General features: G+C 39.5%; 2 protein-coding genes across 4 annotated transcripts; one reads left to right on the top strand and one right to left on the bottom strand.

The window, feature by feature from the left end:
• Positions 1-75: 75 nt before the first annotated feature.
• Positions 76-1,928, bottom strand: LOC146657359 (uncharacterized). Its single transcript, XM_085425380.1, has 5 exons — positions 1,806-1,928; positions 1,055-1,366; positions 946-987; positions 746-851; positions 76-601 (listed from the first exon to the last, which is right to left on the bottom strand). Coding segments are annotated over exons 1-5 (516 nt in total). The 5' UTR covers positions 1,861-1,928; the 3' UTR covers positions 76-600.
• On the top strand, positions 1,327-12,080 carry erap2 (endoplasmic reticulum aminopeptidase 2). Of its 3 annotated transcripts, XM_085425376.1 has the most exons (22): positions 1,327-1,419; positions 2,167-2,304; positions 3,230-3,598; positions 3,695-3,881; positions 3,955-4,124; positions 4,222-4,360; positions 4,452-4,586; positions 4,680-4,800; positions 4,886-5,040; positions 5,147-5,260; positions 5,346-5,477; positions 5,617-5,748; positions 8,118-8,186; positions 8,305-8,480; positions 8,632-8,711; positions 8,800-8,983; positions 9,121-9,277; positions 9,369-9,553; positions 9,708-9,869; positions 10,051-10,191; positions 10,418-10,499; positions 10,665-12,080. In XM_085425376.1, the coding sequence occupies exons 3-22, from the start codon at positions 3,429-3,431 to the stop codon at positions 10,809-10,811; spliced, it is 2,838 nt and encodes a 945-aa protein (XP_085281502.1). In that variant the 5' UTR covers positions 1,327-1,419; positions 2,167-2,304; positions 3,230-3,428; the 3' UTR covers positions 10,812-12,080. The 3 variants fall into 3 exon arrangements, with proteins under 3 accessions (XP_085281502.1, XP_085281501.1, XP_085281503.1); XM_085425375.1 differs by lacking the exon at positions 1,327-1,419 and having other exon boundaries at positions 2,073-2,304; XM_085425377.1 differs by lacking the exons at positions 1,327-1,419; positions 2,167-2,304 and adding an exon at positions 2,517-2,566.
• The last annotated feature ends 988 nt before the right edge of the window (positions 12,081-13,068 follow it).

The following is a 13,068-nucleotide window of genomic DNA, read 5'->3' as shown; positions in this document are numbered from 1 at the left end:
ATAAACTGTGTGAGTGTTTTATTTAAAAAAGCGAACAAACATGAAAGTCAACACAGTTCGATTTTACTGTCTATTAATTTTACATTCACAGGAATATAAAAAGAAAAATGAATATACTAATAAAGTAAAACAGTATTAATGAGTAAACAAACAAACAAAAAAAAAATGAACAAACTTTGAGCTGAAATTCACCCACAGGAGTTTAGAGTTAAATAAGAGCGAGACTGTACACACACACCTTCCCACAGAAGCATTAAGCCATCTGTCTGTGGTTAGCTTTTGATCAGATAACAGGTTTGGCCTCACAAACACGATCTGTTTTCAACTGCCAAAGGCAGCGACACCTGGATGTCTCTGTGAAAAGGCTGAAAAAGGCGCGTCTTTAAGCGTTACAGCATACTCCTGTCATCCTGGCAATGGATCATTTCCCGTTTAATCCGTCAAACCATGTCCTTAAAATCAACCACGAGTGGGAACATACTCATTATCTTCCAGTGAAGAAAACTCCTCTATGAAGACTTCAGACCAGAAACAGTTATCCTCTCTAGGTTAGTTTCCTTGTCAAGGTCATATGTTGCATGAGAAACCCATTTCCATCGATCTGAAAAGTCAAATACTCCGTTCAGACTTACATAATTAAATAAAATCAAATGAATTACACTCATAGAAATACATGAAGATTTACATACGTATAATAATCAATGACATGCAAAGGTACATCTGTGTACTGCATGATGGTACTTACCACTTAATAACAACATAAATGGTCATCAGAGTGTCAAAGGCGAGGATCTTCATGAGAAGCAGCCTCATAACCAGGATAACCACTGTGTTTGTCCACACATCAATGCCTGAGAGAAAACCATGCAGACCAGTATAAGATATCCTCGTGTGTCAATTTATTGATTTTTTTTTTTTTTTCATTTTTGAGCAACAACAAATTACCTTTAATTTTTTCTTCTTCATGGCACAGTTTGTCTTGATGATCTGAAAAGATAAAATGTGAAATTCCAGCTCCAAATTTACAGATATGGTCACATGAACTCATCTTTACCTGATGAGGTGATGCGGCGTCTCCTCTTGCTTTTTGAGTGTCTCTTGCGACTTACTGAGCAACTGTATGATGGCCAGTCTCTGGTTGTCACAGTGATAACAGCCACCACATTGGGGACATTGTGCTTCCTGGTTAAAGCGATGCTGTATGGCGTGGTGGGCATGTGACCCTCTGACGCTGAGCTCCAGCTGACCTCCAAGTGCCCTCTCCTGAAGTCATTCACAATGCACACCAGCAGGGTCCAACCAAGCCTCTCCCCTGACAGGTGAACTGGAGGTGCCAGTGAAGCCAGCACATCGCCCTCTACCCCTCCTGATTCAGGTGGAGCACAGAAGATCAAATAAAAAAAAAAATCAAAAACAGAGGTAAGTTGTGTGCGAATCTTTGCAGTGATGAATTATTCTCGTTGCTGAGCTCTTATCACACATATATGTTTTATAATCAAAGTGGTGATATGTTTATATGTACTACATGTATTTCTGAATTTGATGTAGTAACTCCAGGAGCTAAAATTAATGTATGCCACCAGAGATGAAGGATATTTCCTACCTGCTATTTTCTGTGTGAATAATTAAACTAACTTTTATTGACTTGCAACAGTTACAGAGGAGAGCTCTTAAAACCAAACTCCTAGAAATCCTTCTTTAAAGTCAGTGTTGTGGACATTTATGATTCATGTGATCATTTAAGACTAATTATTCTTTCATATTGATTCAAAAGATATATTTTAAAATATATTTAAACTTCTTACCTGTCCACAAATAGATGATAGGAAGGTAGAAGAGACCCCTGGATGGCTCAGTCATGTCAGCTTCAGTTAGAGTGACTTTTGTGATTACTGATCGTTCTGTGCGTTAGTGTATGTGTTTGTGTGGCTTGTGTATGTGTGTGCTAAATGGGGGCATGCCATTTGGCTTTGGCAGGAGCATTGCATTGTGGGGGACTCACATGTCTCATTGTTGTGACCTTATACTAACAATGGAACCCCTTTGCCCCCACCCAAATGCCTGCACAAAACCCAAACACATGCACACACAGACACAGGGACAGAGAGAAAGAGACAGGAGGACTGTGTGAGCTTTGGATATGTAAAGCACTATCTGCATTTACAGAGAAAGGACAAAACAGAGGACAAAACGGAGGACAAAACAGAGGACAGGACAGAGAACGGGACAGAGTATTTTGGACAGCAGCAGAGAGTAGCTGCAGTAACTGGAGAGACACACCTGCTCGCAGCTGTTAGATCTGAGGTGAGAAACTGATAATATCACCAAACCCAGAACATTAGACAAAACTCTTGTAGGTTACACCTGCACACACACACACACACACACACACACACACACACACACACACACACACACACACACACACACACACACACACACACATATGCATGCACACACGCACACAAAGAGTTTTGTGTCATCACTAGTGGGTGGAAACTTAAAAGGGAAAGTGAAAGTTACAGCAGGGCCTTAAAGGAAGCATGATGAAGCTAAAATGACTGAGGTAACGCATTTTGACATTTCTTTAAAACTTTACATCTGAAGCAGACTTTAGACGGGGCTTTTTTAGCACACTCCAACATTTAAACGCTCTTCCACCGTCTGGTGCATTTCTGGTGAGCTCAGAGGTTGCAGCAAGCAGCCTTACCTTTTCACTATGGTACAGCACAACTAATGTCTCGGTAACCCGATTTGAACTGCAGCTCCTGCAGCTGTTGTCACCTTACAGTTATAGCTGTGTCCTTATTTTGTTTTGTCCACATGGAAAGTCATGTGGCTTTTTTGTCACATGTTGGATTCTCTTTCAGGACGAGACATGTTGTAGCCTAACATCCAGCAGCGTGGTTCAGTATAACACCATTACTGTAAGCCCTTTCTCTAATTGCTGCTTCGCTGTGCGAGGAAGAGAAATTAACATCAGACCAGGGGTTCCAAGTGAAGTCACTTTAAGTCCTGCAGTGTTGAAAAATCTTTTTTTGGTAGTAGAAATAGGTAAAAACCACAGAATTCATCAATTAAAGTTTGTCCAAATTTTACAGCATGCACCTTTGAAACCATTTGCCATATTTGGAAGGAGGACTTTCTTAGACCTCTACAGATAAGAAGAAGAATAAAGGGTTCGTCCCAGAGACTCATCTGGTCATGATCTTTCATTTGTGTCTTTCAGGTTTAAGGAAAGAAGTCCCAAGAGCTTGCTGTTCTTGCTTTTGCTTCCTCAATATCATCATCTGACAGTCACTTCAGCTCCCTCTTATTTTTTTCCCTGTGTTCAGGATATGATAGAGTGATATTAACACTATCTGTCAGCCTGTCACGTCAGAGTTTGGCATCTTTCTAATAGGTTGTAGAAATTCATTTAGTCTGCAATGGTCTCTGCCAGGCTGTTGGTGCTGTCCCTCTTTAGCGCGTCTCTGGTTGGGTCTCAGCCCACAGAGAGTTCACAACAGGTTTCAAGCCCTCCTGCTCATCCTGCAGGGGAACCATCTCTGAGTATCGATAACCTGTCCTTCCCCTGGAGTCGCCTTCGCCTACCAAAGTAAGTTCTGCACTCGCTTTTAAATATTGTATTAAAATAAATCAATCAATAACAAGAAAGCTGATGGATATTTGTCAATGTCTTAATTTATCTCAGGTACATCATTCCTCTTCACTATCACCTCCTCCTGCACCCCAACCTCACAAGTCTAAGTTTCACTGGCTCAGTGCAGATTCAGATTGATGTGCAGAACAATACAAACTGGGTCGTATTACACAGCAAGGGTCTTCAGATCTCCAAAGCCACCATATTAGACCAGAACCTCACTCATCTATCAGAACAGGTAGTTGTGAATGCACATCAGCTCTTTTGTCATTGTGGCCTACATCAGACCCATCAATCTCCTTCTGTTCCAGGTCCTCCCAGTTCTTCATAACCCTTCCCATGAGCAGATAGGCATTTTTTCTCCCAGAGTGCTCAGCAGTGGGCAGAAGTATTTCCTGTATATCGAGTTTGGAGCAGAACTTGCAGAAGGTTTCTATGGCTTCTATAAGAGCACCTACAGAACCAGTACAGGAGAGACCAGGTGAGACCAGGTGTACTATTCCACAGCATGGACTGTAAGCTATCTTACACATACCTACAAGTGTCTTTTCTAAAAATCTGATAATATCTATTCTTAGAACCTTGGCTTCAACTCATTTTGAGCCTACGAGTGCTCGAATGGCATTCCCTTGTTTCGATGAGCCAAGCTTCAAAGCCAATTTCTCTGTACGAATTAGGAGACGTCCCGAGTACATTTCTCTGTCCAACATGCCAGTAGTAAGTGTTGCATATGTGCCAGTTGTCACAAATGTTCAAATGAAAACAAAACAAAACAAAAGCACTTCATTTGAGTTTTTGTGGTTTTCAGATCAAAACAGTTGAAGTCAGCGGTGACTTGCTTGAGGACCAGTTTGCTCCAAGTGTACAGATGAGTACTTACCTCGTGGCGTTTGTCATTTGTGACTTTAAGTCTGTCACTGGAACAACATCCTCTGGGGTGCAGGTGTGGTCTACATGATAATGTCTCGTATGAAATGCCTTCATTTCTTCCTTACTTTCTCAGTCTAAGTGCCTGTTTCTTGTGTTTTCACTGCAGGTTTCCATCTATGCAGCCCCAGAGAAGTGGCAACAAACCCACTATGCCCTGGAGGTTGCTGTTAAAATGCTAGACTTCTATGAGGAGTTTTTCAACATTCGCTATCCTTTACCCAAACAAGGTAATTATTATTATTATTTTTTGCTTTGAGAACAAAGCCAGAAATATAAACTATAAGTATCCTGATCCATGTGCTCTTCTTTCAGATCTGATAGCCATTCCAGACTTCCAGTCTGGTGCTATGGAAAACTGGGGTCTGACCACCTACAGAGAGACCAGTCTTCTCTACGACCCCCTCACATCCTCTGTTTCTGATAAACTCTGGGTTACAATGGTCATTGGCCATGAGCTCGCCCATCAGGTGGGAGTATGACAGTGTATGCATACAGTAATGACATGTAGGTTTAAATGCTGTCAGGCAATCACTTTATTACAGAAAGAGTCAAAATTATAATTCTTGCTGGCAGTGGTTTGGCAACCTGGTGACCATGGAGTGGTGGAACGATATCTGGCTGAATGAAGGATTTGCCAGATACATGGAGTACATTTCTGTGGAAGCCACTTACCCGGACCTCAAAGTGGTATGTGCTTTAATCATTGATTGACAGATTAATATTAAACCTGAGAAAGAAGATTAATATTCATATTGTGTGCTCACTCTTGCAGGAGGAATATCTGCTGCACACCTGCTTTGCAGCTGTGGGTCACGATTCATTGAACTCCTCTCGGCCAATATCTAGCCCAGCAGAGAACCCCACTCAGATCAAAGAGATGTTTGACACAGTCTCTTATGACAAAGTATGTCTTTGTCTTTGCATGTTTCAAAATGTTTCTTTGACAGAAAATCTTTTCAAAACCTTTTTTTTCCATTTTCTTGATGTAAACACTCCTTTGAGCCTCCAGGACTTGTCCCGACCTTTTCTCTCTTTCTTACCAGGGCGCTTGTGTCCTGCACATGCTGCGACACTTTCTGACAGATGAAGTGTTTCAGAGAGGGATTGTGCGATACCTCCGCAAGTACAGCTACAAAAATGCACACAATCAGGATCTGTGGGACAGTCTGGCCAACGTAAGAACCCAAATTACGCTAACTGTGTCAAAAGGCACCGTTTTCTTTTGTGTAAATTATGAGAGATGGTCAAAGTAACACGCAGCCTGACAGAGATATATTTTACATTATTTGGCTTTTTTCCCCATATGTGGTCCAAACTATTTTAGTAGATCATGAAACTAAAAAGGCGACATAAGAGTTTGATTACAGGTAGATAGAACAAATATTCATTGAAAGCTTCTGCTTGTCCTTTTATTTCTGAAATACTCACCTTTTTATGATAGTTTGTCATCTTGACGTTATCATGAAAGAGCAGATCGTGACAGATCCACAGTTATGTTATGTTAACACAACACTTGACATACAAACAGTAACTTTTAAGAAAGTAACTCCAAATTGAATTGAGAAAATAACTTTAAACTTTGGGTTACTGACTTGAAATTTTGGGATGAGAATCCAGAATTTCAATATATAAAAGGATTTTTTTTTCTAGTTGCAGAGACAAGCTTAAAGGTTTCAGTATAAAAAGATTTGTAGTCTTAACCATAATCGCTGAGAAGAGGCAGGATGAAGTAGAGGAGAGGAGGGAATACTGGGACCCAGAGTACGTGACTCTGTCTCAGATTTTTGTTGACTAATAATACACTACCCTTATAATGGTTTCTGTAACAGCTGGGACTCCATCAGATGATAGTCTTTAGTTTTTTTTTAATGTAGCCCATAAAAATGTAGGTTTTACAAATAAGCATTTTAAACTTCTGGTAACAGCAGTGTTATAGATCTGTTGTTATTTGTTTTCGTTCCAAACAGCTAAGGTTTTCTATTTCATGGTGCAAAAATCGATTAGCCCAGACTTTAAAGTTGCTTAGAGTAGCTAAAGTAATAAACAAAATGAACATTAAATCTGTTTTACTGCAGTCAGTGTTTTGTCTGTGCCTGGTAAAGCTGTAATGAGTGCAGACTGACTGAAAAAAAAAGAATGCATTGCCTTTCCAGGCAAAAATAACAAGAGACAAAAAAAGCAATCACAGTGTACACTGTAATGGATTATCAATGTCAAGCAAATTTAAAATCCCATTATAACAATCACATCCAAAATTTAAATGAAATACATGTCAGGATATGCTAGAGAGAGGTCCCAAATTTACAAGGAAGGCAAAATAAACAAAAAAAGCTGAGATACAGAAAGTCTAATTCGCTAGAAAAAAAAACAAGGTAGGAATCAAAAAGCAGTTCAAGAAAGACCAGAAACAAGAGGTAGAAAAATTAAGGACAAACAATCTGACAGGTGATGATATTAAACACAACTAAATAGGGCGAAACAGTCTGGCATGGCAGAAAAATAATAGGAAGTAAATCCAGAAAATGTGAAACTTCCAGAATAAAACAGTTGTTAACCAAGAAGGCTAATAACTAATGAAACATTAAAACTAACTAAACATGAACACTCACACAGAGTCTGGAACAAGATCAGGGACAACAAAACCCGCAGTCTTAAGCAGTTGAAATAAAGGCAACTGTTTGTGAAAATTAAGTCTAATTGCTTTCATCTTAAAGACTATCAAGCGTTGGATGACTGAGCACCTACTGAGACAACAAAACCCATATATATATATAACAAGAACCATGACTGTAGTGTATTATAACCCGTGTTGGGATTGTCACTCAAAAAAGTAATTTAATAAACATTGCTTGTTACTTTGTTACTTTATTTAATTACTCACAGAAGAAAGTAATTTGTTACACTACTCGTTACATTACATTATTTTCATGTTTCTCTGTAAAATTACCTGAAATGCATTGTCACATAATTACTGGTTAGCAATATAATTCTTAGGCTACAGTCCCACACACCAAGACAAATCCCTATCCTAATGAGTATACACACAAGAGCTTTCTTTTAGTTTTCCTGAATGAACACAAAAAACGACAACCCAAAGCAAAGCTGAAAACCATCCGAAAGAGTTCATAAAGCGAATGCCAAGATGAATTTACTGTAGCGACATTTACCGGTACAAGTAGCAACAGAGGTTACAATGTTACAAGCCTTTCTGTTCATTACTGTTTTTGTTACCTGTGGAAGTTCCGGCTCTGGCTGCTGGACTGGGGTCAGCATGCATTCGGTTTTAACATCGCTCTGGGTTCCAAAGAGCCGAAGGTCTGTTAGCACTATAAAGCAGTTCTTTCTGTCTTGGACGCAGTTGATATTTCACCATTGCACTCTTGTCCTTTCTTTGAATAAAAATAAAAGTAATGTCAATTTCTCCTCGCTCAAAAGCCGTAGACCTACTCCAAAATGTTCCTCATCCTGCACACAAATTTAAATCAGCTGATTGTAGAAAAATTCAAAGACAGCATAAAATCATCCCTTTCATTCTGTTTTTCAGACCTGCTCAGAGGAGGACTTCATCTCAGGGAAACACTGTTACAGCAGTAGCCAGGCCTCCAAAAATGCAGTGAGCAAACATTTAAAAATAAACTCACTGGGTCGTCTTCGCTGCTTACCTCATATAAATGTCACATAGTTTATAAGATTGTGGTTGCATGTTAATTTCAGTGGACTGTCTCCTACAGTACCTGTTTGCTGGGGAACATTTGAACCTAACAGCCATGATGAACACGTGGACTCTGCAGAAAGGTATCCCTCTGGTAACTGTGACGAGGAAGGGGGCTCGTCTGCTGCTTAGACAGGACAGATTCCTGAAGACAGTGCTGCCCTCTGACCCTCAGTGGTCCACTTTACAGAAGGGGTAAATACGCACATGCCTTTCTAAAATTTTCTACTATTTAACACATTGTTATGTTACTCTACATGTAACTCCTCTATGTATTACTACCATGACTTCTGTTTAAGATGAAGGATTTGTATCTTTTGTGAGTATAAATTTCTTTTTTGTATAGTTTCCTTTGGCATATTCCTCTGACATATAAGACAGACAGTTCCAGCACCATCCACAGACACCTGATGACATCACCTACAGGTAAGAGGGGAATATAAAATTGAATAAAGCTTTTCTTTGCCATTATCTTGGTCTTTGTTCCAACTTTTACTGTATATGTTTTATTCAGATAGTATACATATAGGAGAGGAAGCCAGCTGGGTTAAGGTAAACTCTGATATGACGGGCTATTACATGGTTCATTATGAGGATGGTGGCTGGGATGTGATGACTAAACTGCTGAGTGAAAACCACACTGCTCTGAGCTACAAAGACAGAACTCATTTGATACACAACGCCTTTCAGTTGGTCACGTAAGTATATGTTTGTGTGTGTAACTGTTTGTGGTTTACGTGAGCTAGCAAGAGGTTTCTGTATAAGAAAACAGCTTTGATTACTAAAAGTAAAATAGAAAACAATAATCTTCTCTTTATAATTATTTCTTCTAAAGCGCTGGTCATCTGCCGCTCAATAAAGCCTTAGACTTAATCGGTTATCTGCTACTGGAAACGCACACAGTGCCTCTCCTCCAAGGACTGGGATATCTAGAAGCTTTTTACCATCTGGTTGAGAAAAGAGATGAGTCAGTTTTAACACATAACCTGGGGGTAAGAACGCAGGACACAGTTTGATTTTTTTATGTCATTATGGCATTAGTTTAATGTGAGTTGTTGTTTCTGTTGTCCTGTGTTTCTACAGGCATACATCTTGCGATTTTTCCGTGCCATCATCGACCAGCAGACGTGGAGTGACAGCGGCACTGTATCAGAGCGCCGTCTTAGGACTGAGGTCCTGTCACTGGCTTGTCACCTGGATGACCCTCCCTGTGTGAAGCGGGCACGTCAGCACTTCAGCGACTGGCTCCAGTCCAACGGAACCCTCAAGTATATCTAAACTACACTTCAACACTCATTCACAGTCAGCAACCACATATATGATTCACATAAACAACTGCTCTTTCCTGTGCTAAGAGAGCTCATATAATCTGATATGTCACCATATCCCTAATATGCACATCTGTGTTTGTGTTTACTTCAGCCTGCCCACTGATGTGGCAGAGACTGTGTATTCAGTTGGAGCTCAGGATGACCACGGCTGGGCCTCGCTCTTACACACATACAAGATTTCCCTCTCTGAGGCACAAAAGCACAAGATCCTGTATGCTTTGGCCAGCAGCAAAGACACCAGCAAACTTGAAGGGTATTTTGTCTTCATGCTGTTGTTGGAAAATATAGCAGAAATGCTGCCACCTTGTGGTAAATATGGAGGCATGTATGGATTAGTAACCTCAAAGTCTGAGCCTACTTATTGAAGTGTATGGTAAGCTGAAATTGAATTTTAGTTAGTAGTCTTTGTGTTCATGTTTGTGTTTTTGTTACAGCCTGCTGGAGCTGGGTTTGGAGGGAAAGGTGATTCGATCCCAGGATCTGTCCACTCTCATACTGATGGTAGCCAGAAATCCGAAAGGACATTACCTTGCATGGGACTTTGTGAAAAAGAACTGGGACACACTAGTTCAGAAGTCAGTATAACAGAGACTGTCCTAAAAGCGTGCCATATAAATGCAGTTTTTAATGCTATTTTTAACTATAGCATATTCAGTGAAATCTTTTCCCCCCCTCAAACTGGCCTTGTGATCTAGATTTGCGTTGTAGTGTTTAAAAGTACCATATCATACAAGCACCACAGTCTGGATATTCAGATATATTTGTCTTGACCTTCTTGTCTGTTGTCTTTCTGGTCTCCAGGTTCCAGCTGGGCTCATTTTGCATTAGAAACATCATCATTGGCACCACAAGTCAGTTTTCCTCTCCAGAAGAACTCACTGAGGTAAATAACATGGTTTATATTCCACAAAGAAGTTTAGATATATTGATATTCTGAGAGGTCAAATAACTAATATGTGCTAGCCTTGTTGCAGTTATAATTGAACGAGTAGATTTCTTTGAACTTTTTTGTCTGTTTTCACTTAAATAGTTGTGTTTTTGCCCCCAGGTGCAGTCATTCTTTGAGTCCATCAAAGAACAGGCTTCTCAGCTGAGAGCTACTCAGATTGCCCTGGACAATGTACTGAAAAATGTCCGCTGGGTTCAGAGGAACCTGGAGACGCTGAGAAAATGGCTGAATGAGCAGATGCAGTGAAAGACAGCAGGGACAAAGGTGGTGGCTTTAACATACCACAGAGGGACTATCTCACAGGTTTTTTTTTATTTGTTTTTTATTCAGAAATGTATATGCTTGAAATCACTGAAGGGTTGACAGACTTGTAAATACAAAACATGTGAATTTCAGGGAATTTGTTGATTAAAACAAGAACTAAAAATTACTGGCAGCTAAGTGGTAATGGTTTGTATAAGAATAAGTTTTGTGTTATTTTTAGTGTGTGTGAAACAAAGAGATTCATTCCAAAGAGGCAAGAAACACAGCATAAATGGATGCTTCACCATCAGGGGCGGAGCCCATGGGTGGCCAGGGGTGGCAACGGCTACAACAGACCAAAGTCTGACTACTCACTGCAACCAGTGATGAAGTCATTAGGGAGCCACAAATATAATCAGAATTCACACTGAGTTGGGACTATATATTTTTTTAGTTTTTCACTACAGTTGTTCTCACACAAACAGACTTTGACATCAGCCACACGCAAGTAAAATTTGAGAAGCTGGTAAAAAACAAACAACGAAAAAAGCAATGTCAGCATCAGAAGGGGCAAGTCTGCAGAATTTGAGAAAGATGGGTCACATGACAGTAAACCAAAAGAGGAAAAGAGTTAAACAAGTTTGTCAAATTTAGTAAATACATAAATAAACTGGAAAAATATAGCTAAGATCGGACTCTTATTAAAAGCAAACAGTAGTTAAATTATGTTTTAAGGAATGGAGTTCTTCCTGACCCTCCAATGCACTGCACAGTTCCTGGCTTTACCATATTCTTTATGTGCCTGAACAAGAACAATGAGCAGAAGCCAGTTATCTAAAGGAGTCATATAATGAAACAGAAGCCTTGTTACACATTCACAAACATCAGAATCAAAACAAACGGGTTTGAAGTTAAACACGAACAGTTAAATGAGTACTTACAAAAATCAAATTATTAAACACAACAGTTAATGCACAGCTATGCTCCTCAGTATTCAAATCAAATGCAATGACTTGTTTGCTTTAAGCTGTAATTTTTTATATATATCAACAACATAAAAAGAAATCAACTTTGTAAATTTTCAAGATTTTTTATTATGCCCTCGTGTGGAAAGAAAACATTACAGCCATGTCATGAAAAAGCAATTAAATGAAGATTGTTTTCCCCACATTTTCACACATGAGAAAAAGAATGCACAACAGTGCCACCACAGTGTAAGTAATAGTTTCACCCTGACCACATCTATACAAATGGCCAGATTCCAACACGGTTCACTACATGGACAATAAAAGAGTTTGTTGTACTTCCTGTATCTGCGTTTTTGTTGCATAAACTGAAACATATCCTTTATGTCTTGAGTGTAGATTGTGTACGCCTATATTATGTTAGGGTCTTGGTATAAATACTTAATGCCTATCATTAGGGTTTAGGCTGTAAATGAAAGTAAAACAATTTAAATAGCATGACAACAAAAACAAGGGAGAGAATAAAGGAGTAGGAAGAAGTATAAGCTTATTATTCCCACCACATCGCCACTGTTTAGTATAATCATCATTGTAACTTCCTATTTAAGTTCTATCCTATCATAAATCTTTATTTGTTGTTATTATACTAAAACAACAAAAAAAACACACATAGTCCAAAACGTGGAGCTTGTTAATGATCTGAAGGCAGTTGGGACCACAGTCACAGAGAACACTTTCTGTAACACACTACACTGTAATGGACTGAAATCTTGCAGTGCCTGCAAGGTCTCCCTGCTCAAGAGGGCACAGTACAGGCCGTCTTAAGTTTGCCAGTGAACATCTAAATGATCCAGAGAAGATTTGGGGTCATTTCTGCTAAGGGTACAGGACAACTTAACTACAATGAAGGGTTGATGGACGGCACTGTAAAATCTGGATGAAAACCTCCTTCCCTAAGCCGGAATACTAAAGATGGGTCGTGGATGATAAAAACAAAACAAAACATACCACCAAGTCCACAAAGGAGTGGCTAAAGAAGAAGCAAATTATGATCATGCTGTTGCCTAGACAGTCTCTAGACCTCAGTCCTACAGAAAATCTGTGGAGGGAGCTGAAAAACAGCAACCAAGAACCCTAAAGGAGAGGGAACAAACCTGCTGACCAACTCCAAAAAACATCTTACTGCTGTGCTTGTCAAGAAGGGTTTGTTTTGCTTGGGATCAAATAGTCCCCTCAATGACATGAAAATCAACCTATAACTTTTATCTGTTTTTCTTGATTATAGTTTGATATTA

The sequence above is a fragment of the Rhamphochromis longiceps genome, linkage group LG12, assembly GCF_057381845.1.
Source record: "Rhamphochromis longiceps isolate RC_006_pf linkage group LG12, R_longiceps_female_GT1.1, whole genome shotgun sequence".
NCBI lineage: Eukaryota > Metazoa > Chordata > Actinopteri > Cichliformes > Cichlidae > Rhamphochromis > Rhamphochromis longiceps.
The sequence above is the reverse complement of the archived record's forward strand: the minus strand, read 5'-3'. Positions and strand labels throughout refer to the sequence as shown.

Coding starts and splice junctions, on each gene's coding strand:
- erap2 (XM_085425376.1), top strand. CDS start 3,429: ATGGTCTCTGCCAGGCTGTTGGTGCTGTCCCTCTTTAGCGCGTCTCTG. Junction 5,041..5,146: donor GCCATGAGCTCGCCCATCAG/GTGGGAGTATGA, acceptor TCTTGCTGGCAG/TGGTTTGGCAACCTGGTGAC. Junction 8,984..9,120: donor AACGCCTTTCAGTTGGTCAC/GTAAGTATATGT, acceptor TTTCTTCTAAAG/CGCTGGTCATCTGCCGCTCA.
- LOC146657359 (XM_085425380.1), bottom strand. CDS start 1,860: ATGACTGAGCCATCCAGGGGTCTCTTCTACCTTCCTATCATCTATTTG. Junction 1,367..1,805: donor TATCATCTATTTGTGGACAG/GTAAGAAGTTTA, acceptor CACCTGAATCAG/GAGGGGTAGAGGGCGATGTG. Junction 988..1,054: donor ACGCCGCATCACCTCATCAG/GTAAAGATGAGT, acceptor TTATCTTTTCAG/ATCATCAAGACAAACTGTGC.